Source organism: Balaenoptera physalus (genome assembly GCF_965194825.1).
Source record: "Balaenoptera physalus genome assembly, chromosome: 3".
Classification (NCBI taxonomy): domain Eukaryota; kingdom Metazoa; phylum Chordata; class Mammalia; order Artiodactyla; family Balaenopteridae; genus Balaenoptera; species Balaenoptera physalus.
The window spans coordinates 94,837,868-94,864,097 of NC_138890.1; the positions used below are offsets into that span (position 1 = coordinate 94,837,868).

At 35.6% G+C, this 26,230-nt stretch overlaps 2 protein-coding genes across 2 annotated transcripts in view; both read left to right on the top strand.

The window, feature by feature from the left end:
- Positions 1–4,077, top strand: part of SLCO6A1 (solute carrier organic anion transporter family member 6A1) — a 108,699-nt gene extending 104,622 nt beyond the window's left edge. The window contains exon 10 of the mRNA XM_082455534.1: positions 1,136–4,077. Coding sequence (XP_082311660.1) covers positions 1,136–1,332 — 197 coding nt within the window. The 3' untranslated portion in view covers positions 1,333–4,077. The remainder of the gene's footprint in view (positions 1–1,135) is intronic.
- A 10,836-nt stretch (positions 4,078–14,913) lies between these two features.
- The window catches only part of LOC309659012 (solute carrier organic anion transporter family member 4C1-like), a 69,833-nt gene continuing 58,516 nt past the window's right edge, over positions 14,914–26,230 (top strand). The window contains exon 1 of the mRNA XM_082458334.1: positions 14,914–26,208. Within this exon, the coding sequence (XP_082314460.1) occupies positions 25,872–26,208 (337 nt within the window). The 5' untranslated portion in view covers positions 14,914–25,871. The remainder of the gene's footprint in view (positions 26,209–26,230) is intronic.

Sequence of the window (26,230 nt, forward strand, 5' to 3'; positions counted from 1 at the left end):
AGTATATTTTTGGAATCCTAAAATTCTGTTTGTACAATTGTATGTCTTCTATAAAGGAAGGCTGTAGCATTCATCAGATTCTCAAAAGTTTTATCAACTCAAAAAAGTTAATAAAAAATTTATTTTATCAGTCTATCAATCACCTGTGGAACCAGCACTCAAAAGAAGCTATAGAAATTTCTCCTATGCCCCTGGCTAGTCAATTTCCCTCCCCCACAGATAAACCCCTTTCATATTTCTATTAAAATATATTGGTTTTGCCTGTCCTAGAAATTATGCAAATGGAATACAATACATGCTGGTGGGGTTTTTCACCTGTCTTGCTTAATGTTATGCTTTTGGGAGATTCATCCATGCTATTCTATAGCAGTAGTTTGTGCTTTTTAAAAATTTCTGAGTATTGTTTCACTTTATGAATATGCTATAGCTTATTCATGCTCTTATTAATGGACATTTGGGTTGTTTGCAGTGTTCAGCTGTTAGAAATAAATGCTTGAAGTATTGTATCATTACAAATAACTCATTAATGTTTCCTATTTTGTCTTTGAAACCACTATAATTGATAATGTCAGATAACTGATATTGTTGCTGTAAAATATTTTTTACTTTAATGACCAGGGTTATTTGCATCCAAAGTTCAAGTACTTTTATATAATTCCTGTAATGTATTAACTTTCCGAAACTTGAAAAATGAAAATGAATTTAAAAACTTACATAGTCAATTAATTTTTCTAAAATATTTCTGTTGGCATTTGGAAAATGATGAATATTTCAAGGAGTAAAGCTGCATGAAGTGGTTTAAAAAGGTTCCAGTTTCTGCTGATAATTAAGTTTTGAAAGTAGAAATATATTTTTATGTTTTAGAATTAATACACTCTGTGAAATAGTAACACACTTTGCATTTGTCTTGGGCTATTTGTTTAAGAAGTCTAAAAGTTTTTATAAGCATATTTTTAAAATTTCCTTTAAGTAACTTGACATAAGTTTATGTCATTAATTGCATTCTACAATTGGAAAATTGGTACCTTTATAGATGAAATATACTTACCTTTTCTTTGGTAAATGGCTCTTTCCACAAACATTTTTGCTCTAAATAAATTGACACATCTGATGGCTGTATTTTTTTCGAATTCAGGTTTTATTTGCAAAGTAGTTACTATCTTCTTCACTGCTATTGCATTTGGCCTATATAAATATTTACCACAGGAAAACAGTGACGTCCTGCCTACAGTTGTGAAGAATCTAAAAGTCAAAAAAAACGAAAGAACTGGATCATCATTATGTAAGAATTACACATTGTCAATCTATCAATGGTATATTATTAAATATTAATAAAATTTAAAATGATTTAATATAACTACATGTTTAATAAGTGAATGTGATTCATGTGATCTTATAAGCTTTATTATATTTTGAGTATAAATATAATAATATAGTCTCTGTGTTTTGCACTTTTAAAAGATATTATAAGATACATATTTAATACTTTCAATAGAAAGGTAATACTTTGAAAGAAAAGCATGAAGTGGAAATGGGAAAATACACATAAGTTAATTCTGACTGCAATGATATCTTATATATTAGTTATTGGTCTTTGGTTATGTAGGCTTACTTAGGTTTCATATAGTTTATTCTTATTACTTTTCATTTGGGCTGTGGATATTTATTTCGCAATAATTTTTCACAGTAATATTAGATGTGCCAGTCCAGTTCATATAATAAAAATTTATATGAAGGTCATATTTATTCTCCAAAAGGAGACATTTTAAAATTAACATTTATCTCTGTTAATGGAGAGGTTTCCTCAGAAAATTTCTCTGGTCAGTTGGCCAGTTTGCAATATATATTTTCATGCTTCTTTAATTTTAGTAGACATAAAATTCAATTTGATCATATACCTCTCTATTTTTACCTTGACTTGAATTTTATTGATAAAGACTACTGGTACCTAAGTTGATATCCATTTTTGTGTTTTTATATTTAATTTTATGATTAATCGTAATTATTTCACTTAAAGAAATGTTCAAATTCGGATGCAGAAAATGTGTCAACCATTTGTGGAATTCTTCTTAAGCTTAAATGTGTTTCTATAGAAAAATTTTGATATAATTATTTCATACATGATTCTACATCTATCCAAATTATATAGCAATTTTCCAAATATTGAAATAAAAATCAAATTGTTCTGAAACAAAAACTTCTCTGCAGTGTTTCTTTTGTTCTCTTGGGAGAATGAATAACTGACAAAATTTCTTCTTTGTTATTTACATTAGTCAGTGACCCTATGTGTAAGGGCAGACATTGCCCTATTGGTCTTGGCTGGCAGAAGGAAGTGTGAAGCAGGGAGTATTCATATCCTACTATACGTTTTTCTTACCTAACTTTAACATGCATTTATGAAAATCTATAAACCAGTCTTTATGTGAAACTCTACTTGACAGTTTGACTCTTCTCTGTTTGAACCAGCAGGATGGCAGAATATCTGAGGATCAGAGTGTGGAAACAGAATCTTTAAAGATTCTACAAGATCTGTTGCTGTGCCCTACTTTCAGAAAAGGGACATCACATGTGATGTTTACCGAAGTAGTAGAAATGTATCTGTGGTGATTAGTATTTTCATAATAAAGTACATTCTTATAAAGCATTTCTCATATGTTTTTAATGTATGTAGGATTTTAAACATCAATGTACAATATAGGTTTATCTAGAATTAAAGATTAATAATTTCAGGTTATTTATATTCTTTCTTAATATTCTATTGTCTAAAAATATTATTTGAAAATTTATGCAAGTAGGAAATAAGGTAAAACAATAATATTCAGATCCAATTTGAAGGTTCTTATAATATATTTCTGTGTGTATGTGTAAATATCTACATATTTTCTTTTGCTTTTTTTGGGAAAACAAACCAGCAAAGGTATAATAAAGATTATAATAATTTGGAGAGTAGTGTTAAGACTTAAATTTGCGTATAACTTTCTGCTACAATAGACCATGTGTTTCTATGTCACAAACTATTATAGTTCATAGAGGATTGATAGAGAAAATATAACCCAAAGTCACTGGTTAACACCAATTTAGCAGGTTTTGAAACAATCAGAGGAAGCTTTCTCACTACTAATGAGAAGACCTTAGAAGAAGTCTTAAAAAAAAAAAAAAAAAACAGCTAAAAATCCTATTGAAATACCTTCCTTTGGAGTCAGTTTTGAATGTTTTAATGCTAACAAGGATCATTACACTTTCTCCGTTAACATATCTAGTGAAGCTGCAAGTGCAGATGAAGAAGCTGCAAAGACACTTTTAAGTATCAGATTTTAAATTTTTGATGAAACTGTTCTCTACTGAGAATTCATGCCCTCAAGGAACTACATTTCAAAGGAGGGAGGTGAGCCCCAGCATTTAAACCTACAAAGGACTGAGTGACTGTGATGCTGGGTGAAAATGCTATGGAGATTTAGCTGTGCTAAGATTTATTAAGATGTTTTTGTTTTCTTCGGATATATACCAAGAAGTGGAATTACTGGATTATATGGTAGTTCTATTTTTAGTTTTTTTAAGAAACCTCCATACTGTTTTCCCAGGGGCTGCTCCAATTTACATTCCCACCAACAATGTATTAGAGTTCCTGTTTATCCATATCCTCACCAACATTTGTTATTTGTAGACTTTTTGATGATAGCCATTCTGACAGGTGTGAGGTGATAGTTCATTGTGGTTTTGATTTGCATTTCTCTGGCGATGAGTGATATTGAGCAACTTTTCATGTGCCTGTTGGCCATCTGTATGTCTTCTGTAGAAAAAATGTGTTATTCAGGTCTTCTGCCCATTTTTTAATCAGGTTGTTTGGTTTTTTGATATTGAGTTGTATGAACTGATTATATATTTTGGATATTAACCCCTTATTGGCCATATCATTTGCAAATATTTTCTCCCATTCAGTAAGTTGTCAGTGGTTTTCTTTGCTGTGTAAAACCTTTTATGTTTAATTAGGTCTGAATAGCTTATCTTTTTTATTTTTTATTTTGGCTACATTGGGTCTTCTTTGCTGCGTGGGCTTTCCCTAGTTGTGGCGAGCGGGGGCTGCTCTTCGTTGTGGTGCACGGGCTTCTCTTGTTGCGGGACATAGGCTCTAGGCACGCAGGCTTCAGTAGTTGCTGCACGAAGGCCCTAGAGCATGCGGGCTTCAGTAGTTGCGGCGCATGGGCTTAGTTGCTCCACGGCATGTGGGATCTTCCTGGACCAGGGAGAGAACCCGTGTCCCCTGCATTGGCAGGCGGATTCTTAACCACAGTGCCACCAGAGAAGTCCGAATAGCTTATTTTTTACTTTTGTTTCTTTTGCCTCAGGAGACAGATCCAAAAAAATATTGCTACGATTTATGTCAAAGAGTGTTCTGCCTGTTTTCTTCTAGGAGTTTTAAGATTTTAAGGCTTACATTTAGGTCTTTAACCCATTTGAATTTACTTTTGTATATGGTGTGAGAAAATGTTCTAATTTCATTGTTTTATGTGTAGCTGTCAGGTTTTCCCAGCACCATCTATTGAAGAGACTATCTTTTATCCATTGTATATACGTGCCTCCTTTGTCATAGATTAATTGATCATAAGTGTTTGGGTTTATTTCTGGGCTCTGTATTCTGTTCCATTGTTCTGTGTGTGTGTTTTGTACCAGTACCATGGGGTTTTGGCTACTGTATCTCTGTGGTTTAGCCTGAAGTCAGGGAGCATGATACCTCCAGCTTTGTTATTTTTTTTCAGAATTGTTTTGGCTATTCTGGATCTATCGTGGTTCCATATAAATTTTAGGATAATTTGTTCTAGTTCTGTGAAAAATGTGATGGATATTTTGTTAGGGATTGCATTAAATTTGTAGATTGCTTTGGGTAGTATGGGCATTTTAACAATATTAATTCTCCCAATCCAGGAACACAGGATATTTTTCTATTTCTTTGTATTATCTTCAATTTACCTTATCAGTGTTTTATAGTTTTCAGAGTATGGGTCTTCCACCTCTTTGGTTAAGTTTATTCCTAGGCATTTTAGTCTTTTTGATGCCATTTTAAGTGGGATTGTTTTCTTGCTTTCTCTTTCTGATAGTTCATAATTAGTGTATAGAAAAGCAACAGATTTCTGTATATTAATCTTGTATCCTGAAACTTTATTGAATGCCTTTATTAGTTCTAATAGTTTCTTCGTGCAGACTTTAGGGTTTTCTATATATAACATCATGTCATATGCAAATAGTGACAGTTTTACTTCTTCCCTTCCAATTTGGATGCCTTTTATTTCTTTTTCTTGTCTGATTGCTGTGACTAGGATTTCCAATATGATGTTAAATAGAGGTGGTTAAAATGAGCTTCCTTGTCTTATTCCTGATCTTAGAGGAGAACTTCCTGCTTTTCTGCTTTTCTCCAGTAAGTCTGATGTTAGCTGTGGGTTTGTCATAAATGGCCTTTATAATGTTGAGATATGTTCCCTCTATACCAACTTTTATGAGAGTTTATATCATGAATGGATGTTGATATGATCATGTGATTTCATCCTTTTTTTAATTTTGATTTGCAGATATTGAACTATCCTAGCATCCCTGGAATGAATCACACTTGATCATGGTATATTATCCTGTTTATATATTGTTGAATCCAATTTGCTAATATTCTGTTGAGAATTTTTGCATCTATATTCATCAGAGATATCAGCCTTTAATTTTCTTCTTCTTCTTTTTTTTTCCAGTGTCTTTGTCTAGTTTGGGTATCAGGGTAATGATGGCCTTGTAGAATGAATTCGGGAGTATTCCCTCCTCTTCAATTTTTTGGAATAGTTTGAGAAGGATGGGTATTAGCTCTTCTTTATATGTCTGGTAGAATGTCCCTGTAAAGCCATCCAGTCCTGGACTATTGCTTACTGGGAGTTTTTTAAATTAAAAATTCAACTTCACTGCTCATGTTTGGTCAGTTCAGGTTGTTTATTTCTTCCTGATTTGGTCTTGGGAGTTTGTATATTTCTAGAAATTTTTCCATGTCTTCTAGGTTGTCCAGTGTATTTGCATATAACTTCTAGTAGTATTCTCTCGTGATTTTTTGAATCTCTGTGATATTGGTTGTTAATTCTCTTCTTTCACTTCTTATTTTGTTTATTTGGACCCACTTTCTTTTTTTCTTAATGAACCTAGCTAAAAGGCTATCCATTTTGTTTATCTTTTCAAAAAACTGGCTCTTGGTTTCACTGATCTTTTCTATTGTTTATTCTCAATTTTACTTATTTTCTTTCTGATCTTTATTAATTCCTTCTTTCTGCTGACTTTGGGCTTTGTTTGCTCTTCTTTTTATAATTCCTTTAGATGATAGGTTAGGTTATTTATTTGAAATTTTTCTTGTTTCTTGATGTAGGACTGTATTGTTATAAACTTCTCTCTTAGAACTGCTTTTGCTGTATACCATAGATTTTGGAAAGCTGTTTTTCCATTTTTATTTTTCTCAAAGTATTTTCTGATTTCCTCTTTGATTTCTTCATCGACCTATTCTTTTTTAGTAGCATGCTCTTTAGCCTCCACATGTTTGTGTTTTCCATTTTTCTTCCTGTAACTTATTTCTAGTTTCATACCATTGTGGTTGGAAAAAATGCTTGATATATTTCTGTTCTCTTAAATTTGTCGAGACTTGTTTTGTAGCCTAGCAAGTAATCTATCTTAGGATTAGACTAAGCTAAGAGAATTCAGCACCACCAAACCAGCTCTACAACAAATGCTAAAGGAACTTCTCTAAGTGGGAAACACAAGAGAAGAAAAGGACCTACAAAAACAAATGCAAAACCCAAAATCTACCACTCTGATGGGGAATGTTGATAACAGAGGAGCCGCTGCATGTGTAGGACAGAGGACAGAATTTATATGGGAAATCTCTGTACATCCTCTTATTATTATTATTATTTTTTGCTATAAACCTAAAACACAGCTCTAAAAAAGAAAGTCTATTATAAAAAAAAAAAAAACTTACTCTTGTCGCATCAGACTTTTTTTTCCAGATAATTACCCATTTTTCCTTCTTTTCCTTCTGATATAACTCTTATAGCATTTAACTAAAGACACTTTTCTGATTATTTCATGCTAGGTGTAGCTAGTTATCCCTTTACGTGTATGATTTTATCACTCCAAATAAATGTTATGCTCCTTGAGGGAAGGGATTTTTCTTCATTCCTCGGAATATTCTCTCTTCTGAGTACATGCATACCTTGCTCTCTATATGACTGAAAATAAAATATAAGAACAAGTTCATTATGTAGAAAATGTTCAAAATGTATTTTTCCTTTCACTTTGCATCCAATATTCTATAATTTTTCTTTCATTCAGCAGTACTGACATTATTATTCTATTTTTGATTAATGTACTTAAAACTTTTTATTCTAAAAGCATTGGAAGCAACAGGGAGCATTTATTTTAAGGAGAAATAAATTATAAGACTACCTAGGAAAACAGGATTCACTTGCTTCAGAAAGTGATACTGAAATGCATATGGCAATGTATTACTGAATTCATTTTTCTTCTTCTTGTCTCTAAGACTAAAAGGAAAACATGTTGTATTACTTTGTTCCTATGAATTGATGAAAGGAAGTTTCTACAGTTTTTTAAATGTAAATTTTTTTTTTTTTGGGCCGCACCACCTGGCATGCAGGATCCTAGTTCCCTGACCAGGGATCGAACTCGTGCCCCCTGCAGTGGAAGCTCAGAGTCTTAACCACTGGACTGCCAGGGAAGTGCCTTAAATGTAAATTTTATATAAAAGTCATTGCTTAACATAATAGGCAGTATGCCAAAGCTGCACATATGTTTTTCATATCCTACTTTGATAGGCAGAATGACAGCCCCTCAGAAATGTCCATGTCTTGTCTCTGGGGCCTGTCAGTATGTTAGAGTATGTGGCAAAGGAGAATTAAGGTTGCAGATGGAATTAAGGTTCTAATCAGCTGACCTTAAAATAGAGAGATTATCCTGGATTATCCAGGTTAAATGTAATCATGAGAACCCTGAAATGTGGAAGAGGGAAGCAAAAGAGTCAGTGTCAGAATGGTATGATATGAGAAAAATACAACTGCCCACTTCTTGCTTCGAAGATAGAAGAAGGAAGGGGACCATGAGCCAAGGAATGCCAGCACTTTGATTGTAGTCCAGTGAGACCCATTTTGGATTTCTGACCTTCAAAGACTAAGGTAATACATTTTTGTTGTTTTAAGTCACTAGTTTGTGGTAATTTGTTAAAACAGCAATAGCAAACAAGTGTATCTATCATACTTGTCCTCACAAACGTATAGGAATGATACTGTCACAGAGATAATATTCATCAAATATTCTATTCCCTACCCTCACTTACATTTTCCAGTCCCCTTAAAGTTAGATGTTAGTTGTTCTGGCCAATGAAATGTAAGCAGAAGTGAAATGGGTCACTTTCAGATCAGATTCTTTTCTACTGCCATGTCCATATGGTTTATTTAGATGGTACAACTACAAGATGGCACCTCCTCAGTCAAACTGGGCCCCTGAGAGCCTATGTAAAGCACAGAAAACACTCTCAAATCCTATTTGAACATGTAGTGGAGCTAGAAATAAATTTTTTTTTATTACTTTAAGCCACCACAGTTGGAGTGGTAATTTGTTACTGCTGTTTGACATAGTTTATCCTAAAAAAAAAATACAGATACTAAATATAACTTAGTAAAAATATTTCTGTCAGGAACTAAGTTTCTCTAATTTCTAGAGTTCTGGCTTAAAGATAGAACTTACAGAATTTAGAAAACTTCATGGCTAACATTGCCCTTAGACTGTAACATCTCATCTATACTTTTAGCACACAAGATTTCCAATTCTAAATTGTGCTCTCTGACCAGTGACTGGAATGAAGACCGTGTATCTTATTGAAAAGAGTCATATGTTCTTTATGGATTATGGTCAATAGCAGAATAAGATGCAGTTATACAAAATAAAGAGGTTGTTTTATTTTTGCTCAGAGGTAATCCGTAATCCCACCTCCTCATGGAGGTGCCTGGGACAAGAGTCTACAGTAATGCCTGGAGAGGAGCCAGTATTTTTCTCAAAGAATTTTGAGCCTCTCATATGCCTGAATAATACTTCTGTGGCAGTTCAGAGTTACCTGAGAACTAAAAGTTATGGTTTTACCTTAGCTGAGAGATTTTTTAAAGGCAAGTTGTTGCTATTTGACCTAGTTAATTACAGAAGAACTTTAGTGTAAATCTGTTTTATAAGTGAACCAAAGATGTCCCCTAGGTTGTTTATTTCATCACAGCAGACTATGTCCTGTTAGCTCAAAGGGTCATTGGTGCCAAAGTAAAATTTTTACACATTGTTTTCAACATAGCCCAAATAAACAGAATTTAGTCATTTTGAGTCTGACTGCTTTGCGTATCTTGTGAAGCTATGCCCAACATCTGCTAGCCATGGATAAAATAAACCCTATAGCTACAAAAGCAGAGCTGCTGCTGCCCTTTGGAACTCTCTGAGCCAGATTCCCTACTGGTCTCCTGAATGACATCCCCTAGACATGTAAGCCCCCTCTTCCCTGGGAGTTCACTTGTCCCTCCATCCCCTTCTAGATAGTGCTTTAGGCTCCAAATACTATCATGCCATGAGGGACTTCCCCCACATGCAAACCCGTCAAAGTGTTACTGAAATAATGCTCATATGTACAACAGCCACTTCATGGTCATATCTTTTCCCTTGTTCAGCCCTGAAATCCCTCAAACTCACTGCAGAATCTTATAGAATGTCTGATTTTGTCTATCATTGCTGGGCTCACTAAATGTTAATTGCCAAAAGTACCTCCAAGTAGCTGTGAGAATTCCCTAGTTAAATGGGATTACTTAATATTATCCATTTGTATTATGGTGAGTAATCACTCTCAAAAACTCATTGTTTTACTTTGACACTATTAGATATTAAAGCCTATTTTTTTCTTTATTTGGCAATAGGTTCAGATGCTTTTTAAAACTTTATTTTGTTTTAGACCAATTTCATTAACAGAAATATAACTGCTACTCTAAGGGACCTTGTGAGCACATTATAATGCAGTGATTAAGATCATAGTCTTTGTCTCTGATAGAGCAGGGTTTGAATTCCAGTTTTGTCACTTAATTATGTAAATTTGGGCAAGTTACCTAACTTCTTTAAGCAACTTTTCTCTTTGCAAAAACAGGAATAATAATTGTATAGAACCATGGGTCTTAGTTATCTATTACTGTGTAATAAATTAATCTAAAATTTAATGGCTTAAAATATTTATCATCCAGTTTCTGTGGGTCAGGAATCTGGGTGCAGTTCACCTGGGATCTGTGGCTCAGGGTTTCACAGGGCTGGAATCAATCTGTCAGGTGTGGCTTCAGTCATCTCAAGTCTTACATAGAGAAGAATCTTCTTCCAAGTTCAATCATATGATAATCATACTGTTGTTGGTAGGATTCAGCTTCTAAAGGTATGTTGGACCAAGGGCCTCAGTGACTCCACCAGCTTTTGAGCAGAAGTTCTTTGGCATGTGGGCCTCTCCATGTGGCTCATATCATGAAACTAGCTTCATCAGAGCATCAAGCAGGAAGGGCCCAAGAGTAAGTGCAAGCCAGATGGAAGTCGCAGTGGTCTATAGCGTAGTCTCAGAATTGACAGCTCATCACTTTTTAAAAAAAAAACCAAACTACAACTTTATTCATATTTCAACAATTTTTCCACCCAGGATCCTATTCAGGGTTGTCATGTCTCCTTAGTCTTTTTGATCTGTAATCATTCCTCAGCATTTCCTTGTGTTTCATGATCTTGACATTTTTTTGAAAGAAATTCTAGTTATTTTGTTATTTTGTAGGACTGCCCCTCAATTTGGATTTGTTGGTATTTTCTCATGATTTTGTTGAGGTTTTACATTATTAGAAGGATAACACAAAAGTGATTTTCCCTTTCCATTGAATCATATCATGGGTACATGATGTCAGTATATATTGGCAGTGTTATTAACTTTGATAAATTGGTCAAGGTTGTATGCATCAGGCTTCACTTCAATGAAGTTACTATTTTTTTTAATCAACCCAGAACCACCACCACTTTTGACATATTCTATTTGTTAGAGACAAGTCGCTAAGTCCAGCCAGTACACACAAGGAAGGAGATGATATAATGGCATAAGTATCAGGAGTCAGGAGGTAGGGTTCTTTGGGAGTCATTTCAGAAGTTGCTCATCATACTATGAAAGGTAAGGTAAGTAAATGTCCATCAACAGATGAATGTATAAAGAAGATGTGGTGTATATATATATATATATATATATATATACACAATGGAATATTACTCAGCCATTAAGAAGAATGAAATAATGCCATTTGCAGCAACATGGATGGACCTGGAGATTATCATACTAAGTGAAGTAAGTCAGACAGAGAAAGACAAATATATGATATTGCTTATATGTGGAATCTAAAAAAAAAAAATGATACAAATGAACTTATTTACAAAACAGAAACACAGACTTAGAGAACAAACTTATGGTTACCAGGGCATGGGGAAAGGGCATGGGGAGGGGAGGGATAAATTGGGAGTTTGGGATTGACAAGTACACACTATTATATTCAAAATAGATAACCAACAAGGACCTACTGTATAGCACAAGGAACTTGGCTCAATATTCTGTAATAACTTAAATGGGAAAAGAATTTGAAAAAGAATGGATACTTGTATGGGTATAACTGAATCACTTTGCTGTATACCTGTAACTAACACATCATTGTTAATCAAGTATACTCCAATATAAAATAAAACTTTAAAAAATAATAATAATAAAAAAGAAAGGTAAGGTAAGGATATAGTAGGTAAGGTAAGGATACAATAATGCACATAAAGGACTTAGCATGTTACTGTGTAAATGGTAGCTATCATAATGATAATTATGATAATTATTTTGTGGCTCTCTTTCAAATTGATTCATTTGACAAATGTTTATTGAATGCTTATAATGTTAGAAATGGAAATACAAAACTATTTGGTTTAGGGGAGAAATAATAATAAACAGGTAAAGAAAATATTTGTGAATTTTTTTTAACTAAATTTATTTATTTATTTATTTATTTATTTATTTATGGCTGAGTTGGGTCTTTGTTGCTGCGTGCAGGCTTTCTCTAGTTGCAGTGAGCCGGGGCTACTCTTCATTGCGGTGCGCAGGCTTCTCATTGCGGTGGCTTCTCTTGATGTGGAGCACAGGCTCTAGGCACGCAGGCTTCAGTAGTTGTGGCACGTGGGCTCAGTAGTTGTGGCTTGCAGGCTCTAGAGCGCAGCCTCAGTACTTGTGGCGCACGGGCTTAGTTGCTCTGCGGCATGTGGGATCTTCGCGGACCAGGGCTCAACCCCGTGTCCCCTGCATTGGCAGGCAGATTCTTAACCACTGCACCACCAGGGAAGCCCAATATTTATGAATTTTGATGAATGATATAAGGAAAGCAATCAGGACAAGGTGATTGTGTGTGTGTGTGTGTGTGTGTGTGAGATGATTGTTTCAATCAAGACAGAGAAAGCCTACTTGATATGATACTTATGCTGAGATTGAATGTTGAGAAAATATCAGCTTTACAAGATCCTGAAAAGTAATATTGTAGGCAGAGATTAGCAAGTTCAAGGACAATGAGGCAGAGAAGAGTCTGTCATGTGAAGGGAATAGGAGAACCTTATGACTAAAGTATACTCAGCAAGGGGTAAAGTGTTACAATGTTGGTGAGGTAAACAGGGGCTAAATTATATAGGACCTTGTAGGCTGTGGGAAGGATGTTATTTTATTCTAAGTATGATGGAAAGGATTGTAGTGTTTTATGAAAGATAGTGATAAAATCTTATTTTTAAACTTTTATTCTAAATTTATTCTAAATTTATATTTCTACAAATTATAGAAAACTTGCAATAATAGTGTAAAGAAGTTCTGTATATGTGTGGTGAAAATTATAACAATGCCAGCTCTCTCTGATTGAATCTATTTGTCTTCAAAACATCTAAAATGGTATACTGGCCTTTACTTTTCTAGTATTCAAAGAAGACAACATTTCTGTACCTACTATATAAGGACAAGGAACCATTATAATTAGGTTATTTTCTCTTTAAATATTCAGATAATAAGTGCAAAAATGTTTGGAGACTATTGAAATTATCTCTAGTGTTTAAGTTTGGGACAGTCATAAAATGGCACCTACTGACTGGTAGGAAACTATTTTTCAGATCAGTCTGGTGTCATTGCAAGTATCCCGTGGGCAATTTTATTGTACTGTTTGAATTTCACCTTAGGATTTTTGCCTTTACTCTTGACATTTTTTTTTTTCTGGCAAGGAAATATAATATAGGTACAAGTTTCTGAACCATGGACATTTTAAAGAAATGTGTAACTGATCCAAAACTTTGACACCAACAAGGATGCTTGAATATTATGGCACATACATGGTAGTACCTAATTAACACTTGTGCCTACAGTATCTCCATGCTCATAGCATGCCATTCTTACTGATTTTTTACACTTGCTTTAGAAAGTGTTGCATGGCATTCATTCAATATACCTTTTATATTCAGGTTCATTATTTGGGAAAGTATTTGTTGGTGTACAATTGTATGTGCTTTACTGTTTTATGACTCATCCCACTCCATGGATGACCTCAAAACTAGGTTGTATTTCATCTGGCTTCTTTCTTGTTTTCTTCCCACCCATATCTCACAACTGAATCTTTCTTTCTTTGCTAACATGTACTTTGAATGCCTTAGACACAAATAGAAAACAAGAGTCATGGTAAACAGCACACCAGAAGTCCAAGAAATCTATTGTCTATTCAGTCAAGGAGTGCTAAGAAAGGAAGGTGGTCACAATCAACAAACATCTTAGCTGGTGAGCTCATGAATGGTTCTAGTTAGAATAGAAAACAGTCCATTTATTTGCCTGGCCAAGGCCTGGAAGTAAACATAAGGTTGCTAGGTATGGGAACAGGATAAGGGGAAGGAATAAAAGTGGTTTAGTAGAAAGACGACAGAATTCTAAGTATGGCTCTGACACTAAATAGATGTTAGATGAAACGAATTTTAATTAAGTTTATATTCTTATCAGTATTTTATGAAATTATGGGATACTGAGTTTTACCATCATTAAATTTCAGATTTGGAAAGGGGTTCAGTGGTTGGCTAATCCAAATCTGTAGTATGAATGCCTCCCACAATATCCCTAATAACTGACCAGCTAGCTCCTTCAGTGAAAGAGAATTCAGTACCTACTGAGGCAATCTATCCCATTTTGTATAGCTCTAATTCAATGGGTCTTAAACTTTTTTGTCTCAGGACCCATTTATACTGTTAGAACTAACTAAACATCACAAAGAGCTTTTTGTTTATATGGGGTATATCTATTGATAGAGATATGAGGAATTAAAATGAGGCATTTAAATAATTAGTTCATTTAAAATAGCAACAATAAGCCCATTAGATATTAGCATAAATGTTTTAAAATTTTAATAATTTTGAGCTAGGCACAGAAAAACAGCTACTACATGATCTCACTTATATGTGGAATTTTTTAAAAAGTTTAATTCATGGAGACAGAGAGTAGTATGGGACCAGGGACTGGAAGAGGTGGGGGAAAAGAGGAGATGCTGGCCAAAGAGTACAAACTTTCAGTTATAGGATGAATAAATTCTGGAGACCTAATGTACAGCATAGTGACTACAGCTAATAATAATGCATTGTGTACTTGAAATTTGCTAAGAGAATAGTTCTACAGTGTTCTCACACACAACACACACACACACACACTAACTGTGTAAGGTGATGGGTTTGTTAGTTAGCTTGATTGTGGTAATCATTTCACAATGTGTATATATATATATATATATATATATATATATATATATATATATATATATATATAAAGTATGTTGTACACCTTAAATATATACCATTTTTATTTGTCAATCATACCTCGATAAAGTTGAAAAAAATAATTATATTTTTAAAAAATTATAGTGAGAAGAATGAAATGGTTTTATCTCTTTTCAAATCTCTTTAATGTCTAGCTTAATAAAGGGTTCTTATGTCTTCTTTTTTGTGATATGACACATCAAGTAGCCTCTGGAAAACTTCACTGTTCACTTGCATGAAAATGGGAATCTAAACGGCAAATAACATCCTAGTATTATTTAAATATAGTTGTGAACTAGCAGACCCCCTGAAAAGGTCTCAGATTGTGCTGGGACTCCAGATCACATTTTGAGAACCATTGCTCCAATTATTTACAAAGGATTTTCTTTATTTTGAGCTCATATTATCCTTCTATTTGAAAGTTCCTTGTACTAATCTCAAGAATCATAAAGAATAAGTGTGATCTCTGCTTCAAAGGATCCCCTCACTCAAATAATTTATGACAGCTATCTTGTTATCCCTGTATCTTTCCTTCAGGATAAACTTTCATAGTTCTTTCAACTAATTATCATGTGGAAATTTTCAATTTTCCACCTTAGTTATATTGAGTTGGCCAAAAAGTTCATTTGGGTTTTCTGAAACATCTTCCGGAAAACCCCATATGAACTTTTTGGCCAACCCAATAATATCCTTGGGCCTACTCCCATTAGTCAGTTGTTCTCTTCGTGCATCAATTAGGGTTGAATACAATATTTCAGGATAGGCTGAATGGTGCAGAGAGGAAATCTTAACCTGGATTTCATACTTCAATTAATGTCTCAAATTAATACATATTTGATCCATATTTTAACTAGCTGATGTTTAGTCAAATCTTTATTTTACAATTTTGATTTAAGTGGATTTATAGAATTTTTTAAACCTATGTCATCTTGTTAGATATGGATCATGGTTTTAGTTTGTGGATCCTGATGCTGTTATACAAAGTATTCATAATATTTATGGCAGATATAATGCGACGTGTTCACCAAATTGTTTTATTTTCCTCCTGGGCACACAGCACAACTACATACTGAGCTCCTGTTGCATCTAGGCATAGGACTGAGTTTTGGTCAGTGGGATATAGGCAGAAGTGCCCTATGATCTGTTTCAGTGCTGGCCAGAGACATGCAGTGCAAAGGTGTACTCTCTCTCTAATTGACTTGTTGCAAAAAAAAGACCTCAGAGAAAACAAAAAGTGGATCCCTGAGTCCATCATTTGAAGGAGACATTCCAGGAGAGCCTCCTAAAGAGGAAAATTCACACTGAACCTTCTATGAGCCAGAAAGAAACTGTTATTTATTGCTCTACGCTCACTGAATTGTTTGATAGCCTACATGTTCTCATCTTCTATTAAAATTCTCTATGGTTGACATTAGTCTGTTATTCAATCACTGTTTTGCCATAGTCATTCAATCAAAAAGGACTGTACTACCTCAACAATACTAAGAGTACTAACTGTATTTTCATTTACCCCATATTTATCATATCCACATGAATATAAGATAATTTTTGGTAGATGGTACAGTGAAATTTAGATAAATGATGAGTGATGCTAGCATCATAGAATAAGTTGGGATGTATTTCCTTATCTTTGATTTTCTGAAAGGGTTTATGTAGAATTGGTATTAGTTCTCCCTTAAATGCTCAGTAGAATTCACTAGGGAAGTCAATGGGCCTGAGGTTTTCTTTGTGGGAAGATTTTTAACTACAAAATGAATTTCTTTAATAGACCTAGGCTTGTTTAGAGTATCTATTTATTACCTCTTAAGAGTTCTCTTGTAATTTGTCTTATAGGTATTTTGTTCATTTCATCCAAATGTCAAATTTGCAGGCATAAGGTTATTTATAACTGTATCCTTTTAATATCTGTAGAATCTGTAATATCACCTCTCTTGTTCCAGATATTGGTGATTTGTGCCTTTCCTCTGGTCAGTTTGGCTAGAGATTTATCAATTTTTTTAATCTTCTAAAAAAAATCAGTTTTGGTCTTATTAATTTCTCTATTGTTTTCCTGTTATCTATTTCATTAATTTCCTCTCTGGTCTTTATTAGTTCCTTTATTTACTTTGCATTTAATTTGTTCTTTATTTTTCAGTTTCTTACGGTAGAACTTGAAGTCACTGTTTCGAGACCTTTCTTCTTTTTAATACAGGCATGTTATAAGCACTGCTTTAGTAGCATCCTACAAATTCTGATGTTTTTCATTCAGTTCAAAATATTTTCTTATTTTCCTTTTGATTTTGTTTTTGACCTATGGGTTATTTGAGCTGTGTTATTTGGTTTTCACACATTTGGAAATTTTCCAGATATCTTTGTTATTGATTTCTGATTTAATTCCATTGTGATCAGAGAACATATTTTGTATGACTTGAATCTTTTAAAAATTATTGAAACTTTTTTCATGGCTCAGGATCTGGTCTATCATGATAAATGTTCCATGTGAACTTTGAAAGAGTGTGTAGCCTACTGTTATTGGCGAGGAGTTCTATAAATTTCAATTAGGTCAAGTTTGTTGATAGTGTTGTTTAAGTCTGCAATACTCTTGATTTTCTATTCTATTAATTATTGAGAGCATAATTGAGAGCATATTAATTATTCTGAGCATAATTGTGGATTTGTGTATTTTTCCTTGCAGTTCTATCAGTTTTTATTTCAGGCATTTTGATACTCTATTTTTAAGTGATTAATTATTTGAGATTCTTAAGTGCTGTTGATGAATTTACCCCATTATCACTAAGAAATAACCTTCTTTATCTCAGATAATATTCTTCACTGTGAAATCTATTTGCACTGTTATTCATGTATCCATTCCAGCTATCCTTTGATTAGTATGGGCATAATATATCGTTTTCAATCTTCTACTTTTAGCCTATTAGTGTTTATATTTAAACTGTGTTTCTTGTAGGCAGTATTTAATTGGTTTTTGCTTTTTGTATCAGACCTGATCATCTTTTCCTTTTATTTGCAATGTTTATCCTATTTATATTTAGTGTGATTATTAATATAGCTAGGTGTAAATCATCACCTTGTTACTTGTTTTCTTTTTCTCTTATCTATTTTTGTTCCCTTTGATCTCTTTTCCTGCCTTCTTTTAGATTAATTGAATATTTTCTATGATTCCACTTTATTTTTTTTCTTGGCTTTTTTATTGTTGTTGCTATTTAGGAGGCTGCTCTAGGGCTCATGGTGTAAGTCATTATCATATTCTACCTTTGACATGATATCACTTCACATATAAGACATTTACAATAGCATACTTCCATTTCGCTTTACCTGTTCTTTGCATTATTGTTGGCATACATTTTGCCTCTACACAACTTATGAATTCCACAATACTTCTTTATTTTTGTTTAAACAGTGAATTATCTTTTAAAGCGACTGAAATAATTTTTTAAAAAATCACACATATTTCTCCATGGGTCTTGAGCTCCATCTCCTCATTTCTGGTGTTCTTTATTGTTTTGCATAAGTCATTATTTTCACTTGTTATCATTTTCCTTTAGCCTGAAGGACTTCCATAACATGTGTGCAGGTGCTCTGGGTGATGAATTATTTCTGGGTTTTTTTTTTAATGTCTGAAAACTTCTTTATTTCACCTTCATGTTGTCTTACTGGCCACTGTCCCTCTAATCGCTTCAGATGGTTCTTTCCCTGGACTAGGATAGTTTCTTCCCATACATGTGCTCTCTGCTGAATACTAGAGGGAACCCTCTGCATATCAACTCTGTCCAGCTTTCTCCTCTCTAGTACTCTGTCCTGCACATTCTAGTTGTCTTGGACCTTCAGCTGTGTCTCCTCAACCCAAGAGAGTCTGATGGGTTTTTTATGGATCTCACATCCTGCCCCACCCTACCCACACCATCAGTTGAAAACTCTCTCAAGGCAATAAACTGCTCACCTAGTTTGTTTCCCATCTCTCTGAGATGATTGTCCTTCATTACCTGGTATCCAGTGTCTTGAAAACCTTTTTTTTTTCCTTCATATATTTTTTCTATTTTTCTTTTTCTTTTGGGTGTTTCAAGTTGAGGTTAAATCCAGTCTCTGTTACTCCATCCTGCCTGGAAGTGAAAGTCCCTTCACTGACTGTTCTTTTAATGCCAGTTTTTTGTATTCCATTTTTCATATTTAAAAAAATTTGTCTTTATTTCACCATTGCCTCAGAAGTTTTTACTTCTTATAGTTCTTCAGTATTATTTTCTTTTTCTAGTCTAGCAAATTTTCATCTCCCCTGATAAGCTGGAGTATGGAGATCCTTGTGCCTCTTCATCAAAGAATAGACAGTTGATTCTGTGAATTTTCTCTGATACTCACTTAAGCAATTCTCTATTTTCATATCTCTTTTGTAGAGTATAAAACATTTGTCCTTGTCCTATAGGAGCATACTCTGAGAGCTTTCACAAGTTGTAAAGTAGAAATGTAAACGTTTTGTTTTGTTTTACCTATGTCTACTGCCTTGAACTTTGTTCATTAAAGCTCTTATTTACAAGTAAATTATTTTGCTAATTAATAGCAGCCTGCTAGCTCCCTCAGCCTCACACCAGACTTCTCCCAACTCCCAGTAAACTGTGAAAAGATTATTGTGAAAGAATTTATGAAAATTCCTCACTCACCGCTATCGCTTTATCTGTTATTGGCCTATTTTCTGCTTCTGACTGCATTGAGTTTTTGGGTGTATTTGACATTAATCTTGCTAGAAGCGGACTGCTGGAACAAATGAAATCGCTGTCTTGTGTAGTTTTATAAATCTAAATTTTAGTAACCTTCATTATCTCCTTTCCTTTGTTAAGAAATGGATAGTGGTTAAATTGTGGATGTGATGGGACTATCAAGAGTGGCAGGATGGCTATTTCTCTATTCAGTAAAGATGGCATTTTGTTATGATTATGACATTGTGATTGTGTATATCCTATAGAATCATAGCATGTTGAAGACTGTTTCCAGGCATCAAAATCAGACCTTGAGTAGAAAAGAAATATGTTTTAGAAATAATATCCTAATTACTAATTTATAGTAGGTTAATTTCTTCTAGATTAAAGCATTTCTTGAAATATAAATCCAATTATGCTTTCTTCACTATATCTACTGTTGTGATATTTGATCGTAAGTATGCTTTTATAGAGTTCATAGTGTTTTGAGTGAATTATAATAACAATCACTTAGTGAAAAGCTTAACTTGGTACTATACAGTAAATTTTATACTAGTAGTTCATTTTTCACTTCCTACTGAGTTTGCTTTCTTATGGGATTATTGTATTAAATGTTTACATGTTTTCTTTTTAAAAATCATGATCAGTCATGTTTATGGATGTATCTCTTAATGATTTATGATCAGTATTACTAAAAGAAAAATGCAGGTGCATTTCTCCTCAACGTAAATATATTTTTCTGTGAAACTGCAATTCAAAGCAGTATTAAAAAAATCTATCAGCATTAAATTTTTTCTTAAGATATAATTTGTGGTTTTTTAAAGTATTTATTTATTTTTGTTTGGTTGCGCCAGGTCTTGGTTGCTGCAGGGAAGCTCCTTAGTTGTGGCTTGCCAGCTCCTTAGTTGCAGCACGTGGGCTCCTTAGTTGCAGCAGGTGGGCTCCTTAGTTGTGGCATGCAAACTCTTAGTTGAGGCATGCATGTGGGATCTAGTTCCCTGACCAGGGATCAAACCCAGGCCCCCTGCACTGGGAGCAGAGTGTTATCCACTGCGCCACCGGGGAAGTCCCTATAATTTATTTACTTTTTTTAAATTTTAATTTTAATTTTTTTATTTATTTTTATTTTTTTAAAAAATTTATTTATTTATGGCTGTGTTGGGTCTTCATTTCTGTGCGAGGGTTTTCTCTAGTTGTGGCAAGTGGGGGCCACTCTTCATCGCTGTGTGCAGGCCTTTCACTGTCGTGGCCTCTCTTGTTGTGGAGCACAGGCTCCAGACGTGCAGGCTCAGTAGTTGTGGCTCACGGGCCTAGTTGCTCCACGGCATGTGGGATCTTCCCAGACCAGGGCTCGAACCCGTGTCTCCTGCATTAGCAGGCTGATTCTCAACCACTGCGCTACCAGGGAAGCCCTTTTTTTTTTTTTTTTAATTAATTAATTAATTTATTTATGGCTGTGTTGGGTCTTTGTTTCTGTGTGAGGGCTTTCTCCAGTTGCGGTGAGCGGGGGCCACTCTTCATCGCGGTGTGCGGGCCTCTCACTATCGCGGCCTCTCTTGCTGTGGAGCACAAGCTCCAGATGCGCAGGCTCAGTAGTTGTGGCTCATGGACCTAGTTGCTCCGCGGCATGTGGGATCTTCCCAGACCAGGGCCCGAACCTGTGTCTCCTGCAGTGGCAGGCAGACTGTCAACCACTGCGCCACCAGGGAAGCCCAATTTATTTTTAATTATACATTTTCTAGAGCATTTAAAGTGAAGAATACTAGGAGGATCACTTAGATTGCTTCATTGCTTTTCTGCTTTTACTTAGTTAATATAAGATCTAGTGGTGTTAATAAATATTTAATGTTGGGATTTTTAAAAAAATTTTTTCTGGTGTTGCTTCCTTCTTTTTTGTTTGTTTTGCTTTGTTTTTTTCTTTTTAAAAAAATTTTTTTTGGCGTATAGTTGATTTATAATGTTGTGTTAGTTTCTGCTGTACAGCAAAGTAAATCAGTTATACATATACATATATCCACTCTTCCCATTATAGGTCATTACAGAGTATTGAGAAGAGTTCTTGGACTATACAGTAGGTCCTTATTAGTTATCCATTATATATATAGTATTGTGTATATGAATGCTGAAATTTTAAATTATCTCAAAAATATCTGCATTTGACCATCTTTCTATTCAGGCTTCCTCAAGATCCCTCCAATTTTAATATTCTATGAGCCTCATAGTGTTATACTGCTAAAGATTTCACATCAGTCTGAAACTGGAAGGGAACTAATAAAGTATTAAAAGCAAACAGAAAAGAAGATGATAAAATACTCAAATAGGCATATTAGTACATTTTCACCCTATAGGCATACCTACTTGGAAGGCAAAAATATAATCCTTAGAATGCTTTTAAGCATGGCGTCAGAGCAAGGGGAGTTGGTGGGATAATCTTGAAAGCTTCTGTCATTAAGCCACTTTACCTAGGTTCATCCAGTTCCTGATAGGGCAGACCTACTGCACATCCCAGAAAATGAAACCCATAGGCAGGGACATCTGCTTCTGTGTACATTGGTGGAGTTCTACTTTAAAATCTGGATACTGTTCTTTCTCCCATTCTCCATAGTTTAAAAATATAGCAAATGCAATTTGCTAAAAAAATAGCAATTTATTAATTACTTCCTGAAACTTAAGATGGTATTTTGACTATGCTCATTAGATTTACCCTAGGTTGAACAAAGAATTTTAAAATGACAATTTTCCACAGAATTATCACAGACAAAATCCATAAAGTTGTTTTGTTTTGTCTTTGTTGCAAACCTGAACTTAAGGGAACAGGAAAGTAGTGTTGATAACAATTTCATGAAGACCAAGAAGTACTCAGCACGGGGCTTCTCTGGTGGCCCAGTGGTTGAGAATCTGCCTGCCAATGCAGGGGACATGGGTTTGATCCCTGGTCTGGGAAGATCCCACATGCCACGGAGCAACTAAGCCCTTGCGCCACAACTACTGAGCCTGTACTGTAGAGCCTGTGAGCCACAACTACTGAGCCCACGTGCTGCAACTACTGAAGCCCGCGCGCCTAGAGCCCATGTTCCACAACGAGAGAAGCTACCGCAGTGACAAGCCTGCACCGCAAAGAAGAGTAGCCCCCTCTTGCTGCAACTAGAGGAAGCCCGCACGCAGCAACAGACCCAACACAGCCAAAAATAAATAAATTAAAAAAAAAAAACTACTCAGCACGAAGAAATAGCGCTTTTGCTAATCTTTCAACAAAATTCTACTCTTCCTCACTGCAACAGTGGAGATTTCTCCTTAGACAGTATGGATTTAAGTGCATAAAGATTATGCTACTTTGATTTCGATAGTCTGAATTTGTTCACTCAAAGCTGCAAAGTAGTCTTAAACCATGAATGTATTTACATCTCATCAAAGCAAACTTTGCTGATTGGTTAAATTAATTCATATTTCATAGATAAAATGGTGATCATATCTATTTACACATTTAAACACTACTGTAAGTTTATTTTTGTTGAAACTTTTTTCAATAGAAGGCCTAGGAGGATTACATACCAAGCCTAATTTGAATATCTGCCAAATCTGGGGAATTCAGAGCAGCATTAGTCTTCTAAATCTCATCAATACGAGATAAATAGGAGTTTTGATCTCTCAGAATTGCTATGCAATAATCCTAACCACGAAGACAGGCTGTAACAATTATAAGAGAGAAAATGCAATGTCCAGGGAAGAGACCTAACTGAGAGAACTAAGTTCAAATCCTTAATAAGGTTGGCTATTTATTAGCTATATGACATTGGAAGAGTTGCTAATCCTCTCTGGAATGTAGTTTCTTTAATATGTAAAATGAAGATGATAATAGATACTGCTCTTGTAAGGATTAATAATGGGATATATAGCAGACATTTAAAAAATGTTAGCTCCTACTTCTGCTCTTTCCTTAGGTTCTAGGCCAGTCTAGACTTTTTCTGACTGTGAGGGAATAAAGAACAGAATGTATGTCTGTTCAAAATAAGATAAATGTTTTATATCTTAATCCCTCAACTCAGTAAAATAGGTGTATATAAGTGAAACAAAATTTTCACAAAATAGTACTTGTGAAAATGTTCTGTGTCATGCACTGTGTATTTTTTTCCTTCTGAATTCTACTTTATTTCATTAAAAGGTAATAGTGTTTGGAAAATATTCCTCTAGGCCACTTTAAGTGAGCCTACTGTCTACAGTTATAAATAAAAACATCTTGTTTCAGGATGAGAGGTAAACCTTCCATCACCATACTCTTTTCTCTGGGTTTAAGGCTACACTTGGATATGATCATCATATGCTACCAAATCATTGCTATTTGAGAGGTATTAGCACTGAATCTAGAAGTAGCTTCTTGGGCAGGCAACCAGCCAGGTGTTAAATGAGGATAGGAAGACTTGAGAACTATCTCTAGAACTTGATAGCATGATTAATTAATATTTAGTGAAGTACTCTAACTTTCGATGAAAGGACCCTTATAAATAATAGTACTAACGTACTGAAAATATCATATACCATATAGTATCCAGTAATATCTGAGACCTCTATTAACTTTGCTAAAGGTAGTTCAGACATATTGTTTGAGAAGTTTTACAACCAACAATTAGATTTGAGGAAGTAGTTTCCTTAACAATCTGCAGTCTTATGAAGCATAACAGCTTTGTGTTATGTAGTCCTGATTACATAGCAAAAAGAAAATATTTGTGGTTTTTATTATGTTCCTTATTGGAATAAATAGTTCATTTAGGGAAAGATAAACATTCCAGGACCATGATATATAGTTTTAAAAACGTCTCTGTTTAAAATATATTACTTTGGGATGTATTAGTATACCTTCAGAAGGGGACAGAGAATGGGATCTTTGAAAATTTAATCATACCATGATCATGTCACTCCTTAGCTCCAAACCTTCTTATTTTAATCACAATAAAAGCTAAAGTCCTTATAATAGCCTACAGGGTCTGGCCCCAATCACTTCTCCCCCACCCCACCTGCACCCCTTTACCTGCCTTCAACTCCAACTGCTCTCCAACCATCTCATTCCACCGCAGTCACACTACTTCCCCAATATACCAGGCTCCCTCCCTTAACTTTCTTCAGTTCTTTGCTCAAATATCACCTTCTCAGCGAGGTCTTCCCTGACCACCCTCTTTAAAATATTGCATCAAATTCTCCCCCTTCCCTTAACACACACGCACACTTTCCAGCCTGTCCTTGCTTTACTTTTCTCCATAGCATATGTAGAGATGTACTACATATTTATTACTTATTGTCTGTCTCCCATTAGAATGAAAGCACCATAAGGGTAGGGGTGTTTGTCAGTTTTTGTGCACTATTGTACCCCCAGAGCTTAGAACAGTGTTCGGCACTCAGGAAATAAATATGTTTTGATGAATGAATGAAAGGATGAATGAATGAATTGTAACTACAATTAGCATAATGGTTTCAGTTCTTCAAAGTGGTTTTCTTATTTATTCCACAGGTAGAAATTATTTACACGACTATCACTATTGTTAATCTTAAGATAGGCAATGTACAGCAGAAAGAATATTATATATATGGCTTTAAAGTTTCTGAGTTCCTATTCCTTCAGTTTGGGGGAAGTGAAAGCTAAAAAAAGGGGTTCTGTCGTGGTGCTAATGGCTGCGGTGTTGAAGGGCGGCTGGGGATTTCGTTTCTAGGGAGGGTTACAGGTGAAAGTCTTACCACGTTGCTCATGGAATCCAAAGTATTGTAGCTGTGGCTGCTTGATTCTTGGAGTCCAGACCTAGCCTGGTTTGGTAAGCAGCAAGGGAAGAAAACCGCCGGATATTTTCTTGAACGATCTCCTGATGCAACTGTGTTTACAGCCTTCCCGGCAGCACCCAGGGGGAACTTTAGGGCCAGGAGACTCTCACAGCCTTTATTTGGTTCTCAGTCCCTGGGCTCTGGGAAGCAGCGAGGTGGGCTGAGGGCCCTCTCCCCTTCACGTGGCGGCCGCCGGGCCGCACGCCCACGCGACAGGTGAGGCGCGGCGGAGCGCCAACTACACAACGGCGGGGCCAGACGCCCGCGTTCTGCGCCGCCGGCGGCCGCGAGTTGGCTGAGGAGGGTCCTGGCGGCGGCAAGAGCCCCTGCAGACGGACGCCCGGCAGGCGGGAACTCTTCCCGCACGGGGGCGCTGCCACCTGCCCGGAGGAGGAGCCAGAGCGGGACCTAGTTTTTTTCGGCTCCGGCGCACGGGAGTCGGGAGAACCCACCCTGATCATGAAGGGCTGCAACGGTATCGAGAACCCGGCTTTCGTCGCCTCCAGTCCGTACAGCCCGCGCCGTTTGTGTCCATCGTCCTCTTCCGTCGAGGTCTCTGTCTCGTCCACCAATCCCCTGAGAGAGGGTTCGCCGCCTCAGGAGCCCCAGAAGTCCCCGGAGCCACCTCTTTCTTCAGTAACTCCTCCTGGCTCCCAGGAGCGGTCCGGGCCAGAGTCACTGTCAGAGTATGAGGAGGGGCCCTGCGGGTGGGGGAACTTCCAACCCCAGTGTCTCCAGTGCTGCAACACGCCCCAGGGCTTTCTGTTTCACTATTGCCTTTTGGCCCTCACGCAAGGTAAGGTCCAGAGCCGGCTCGA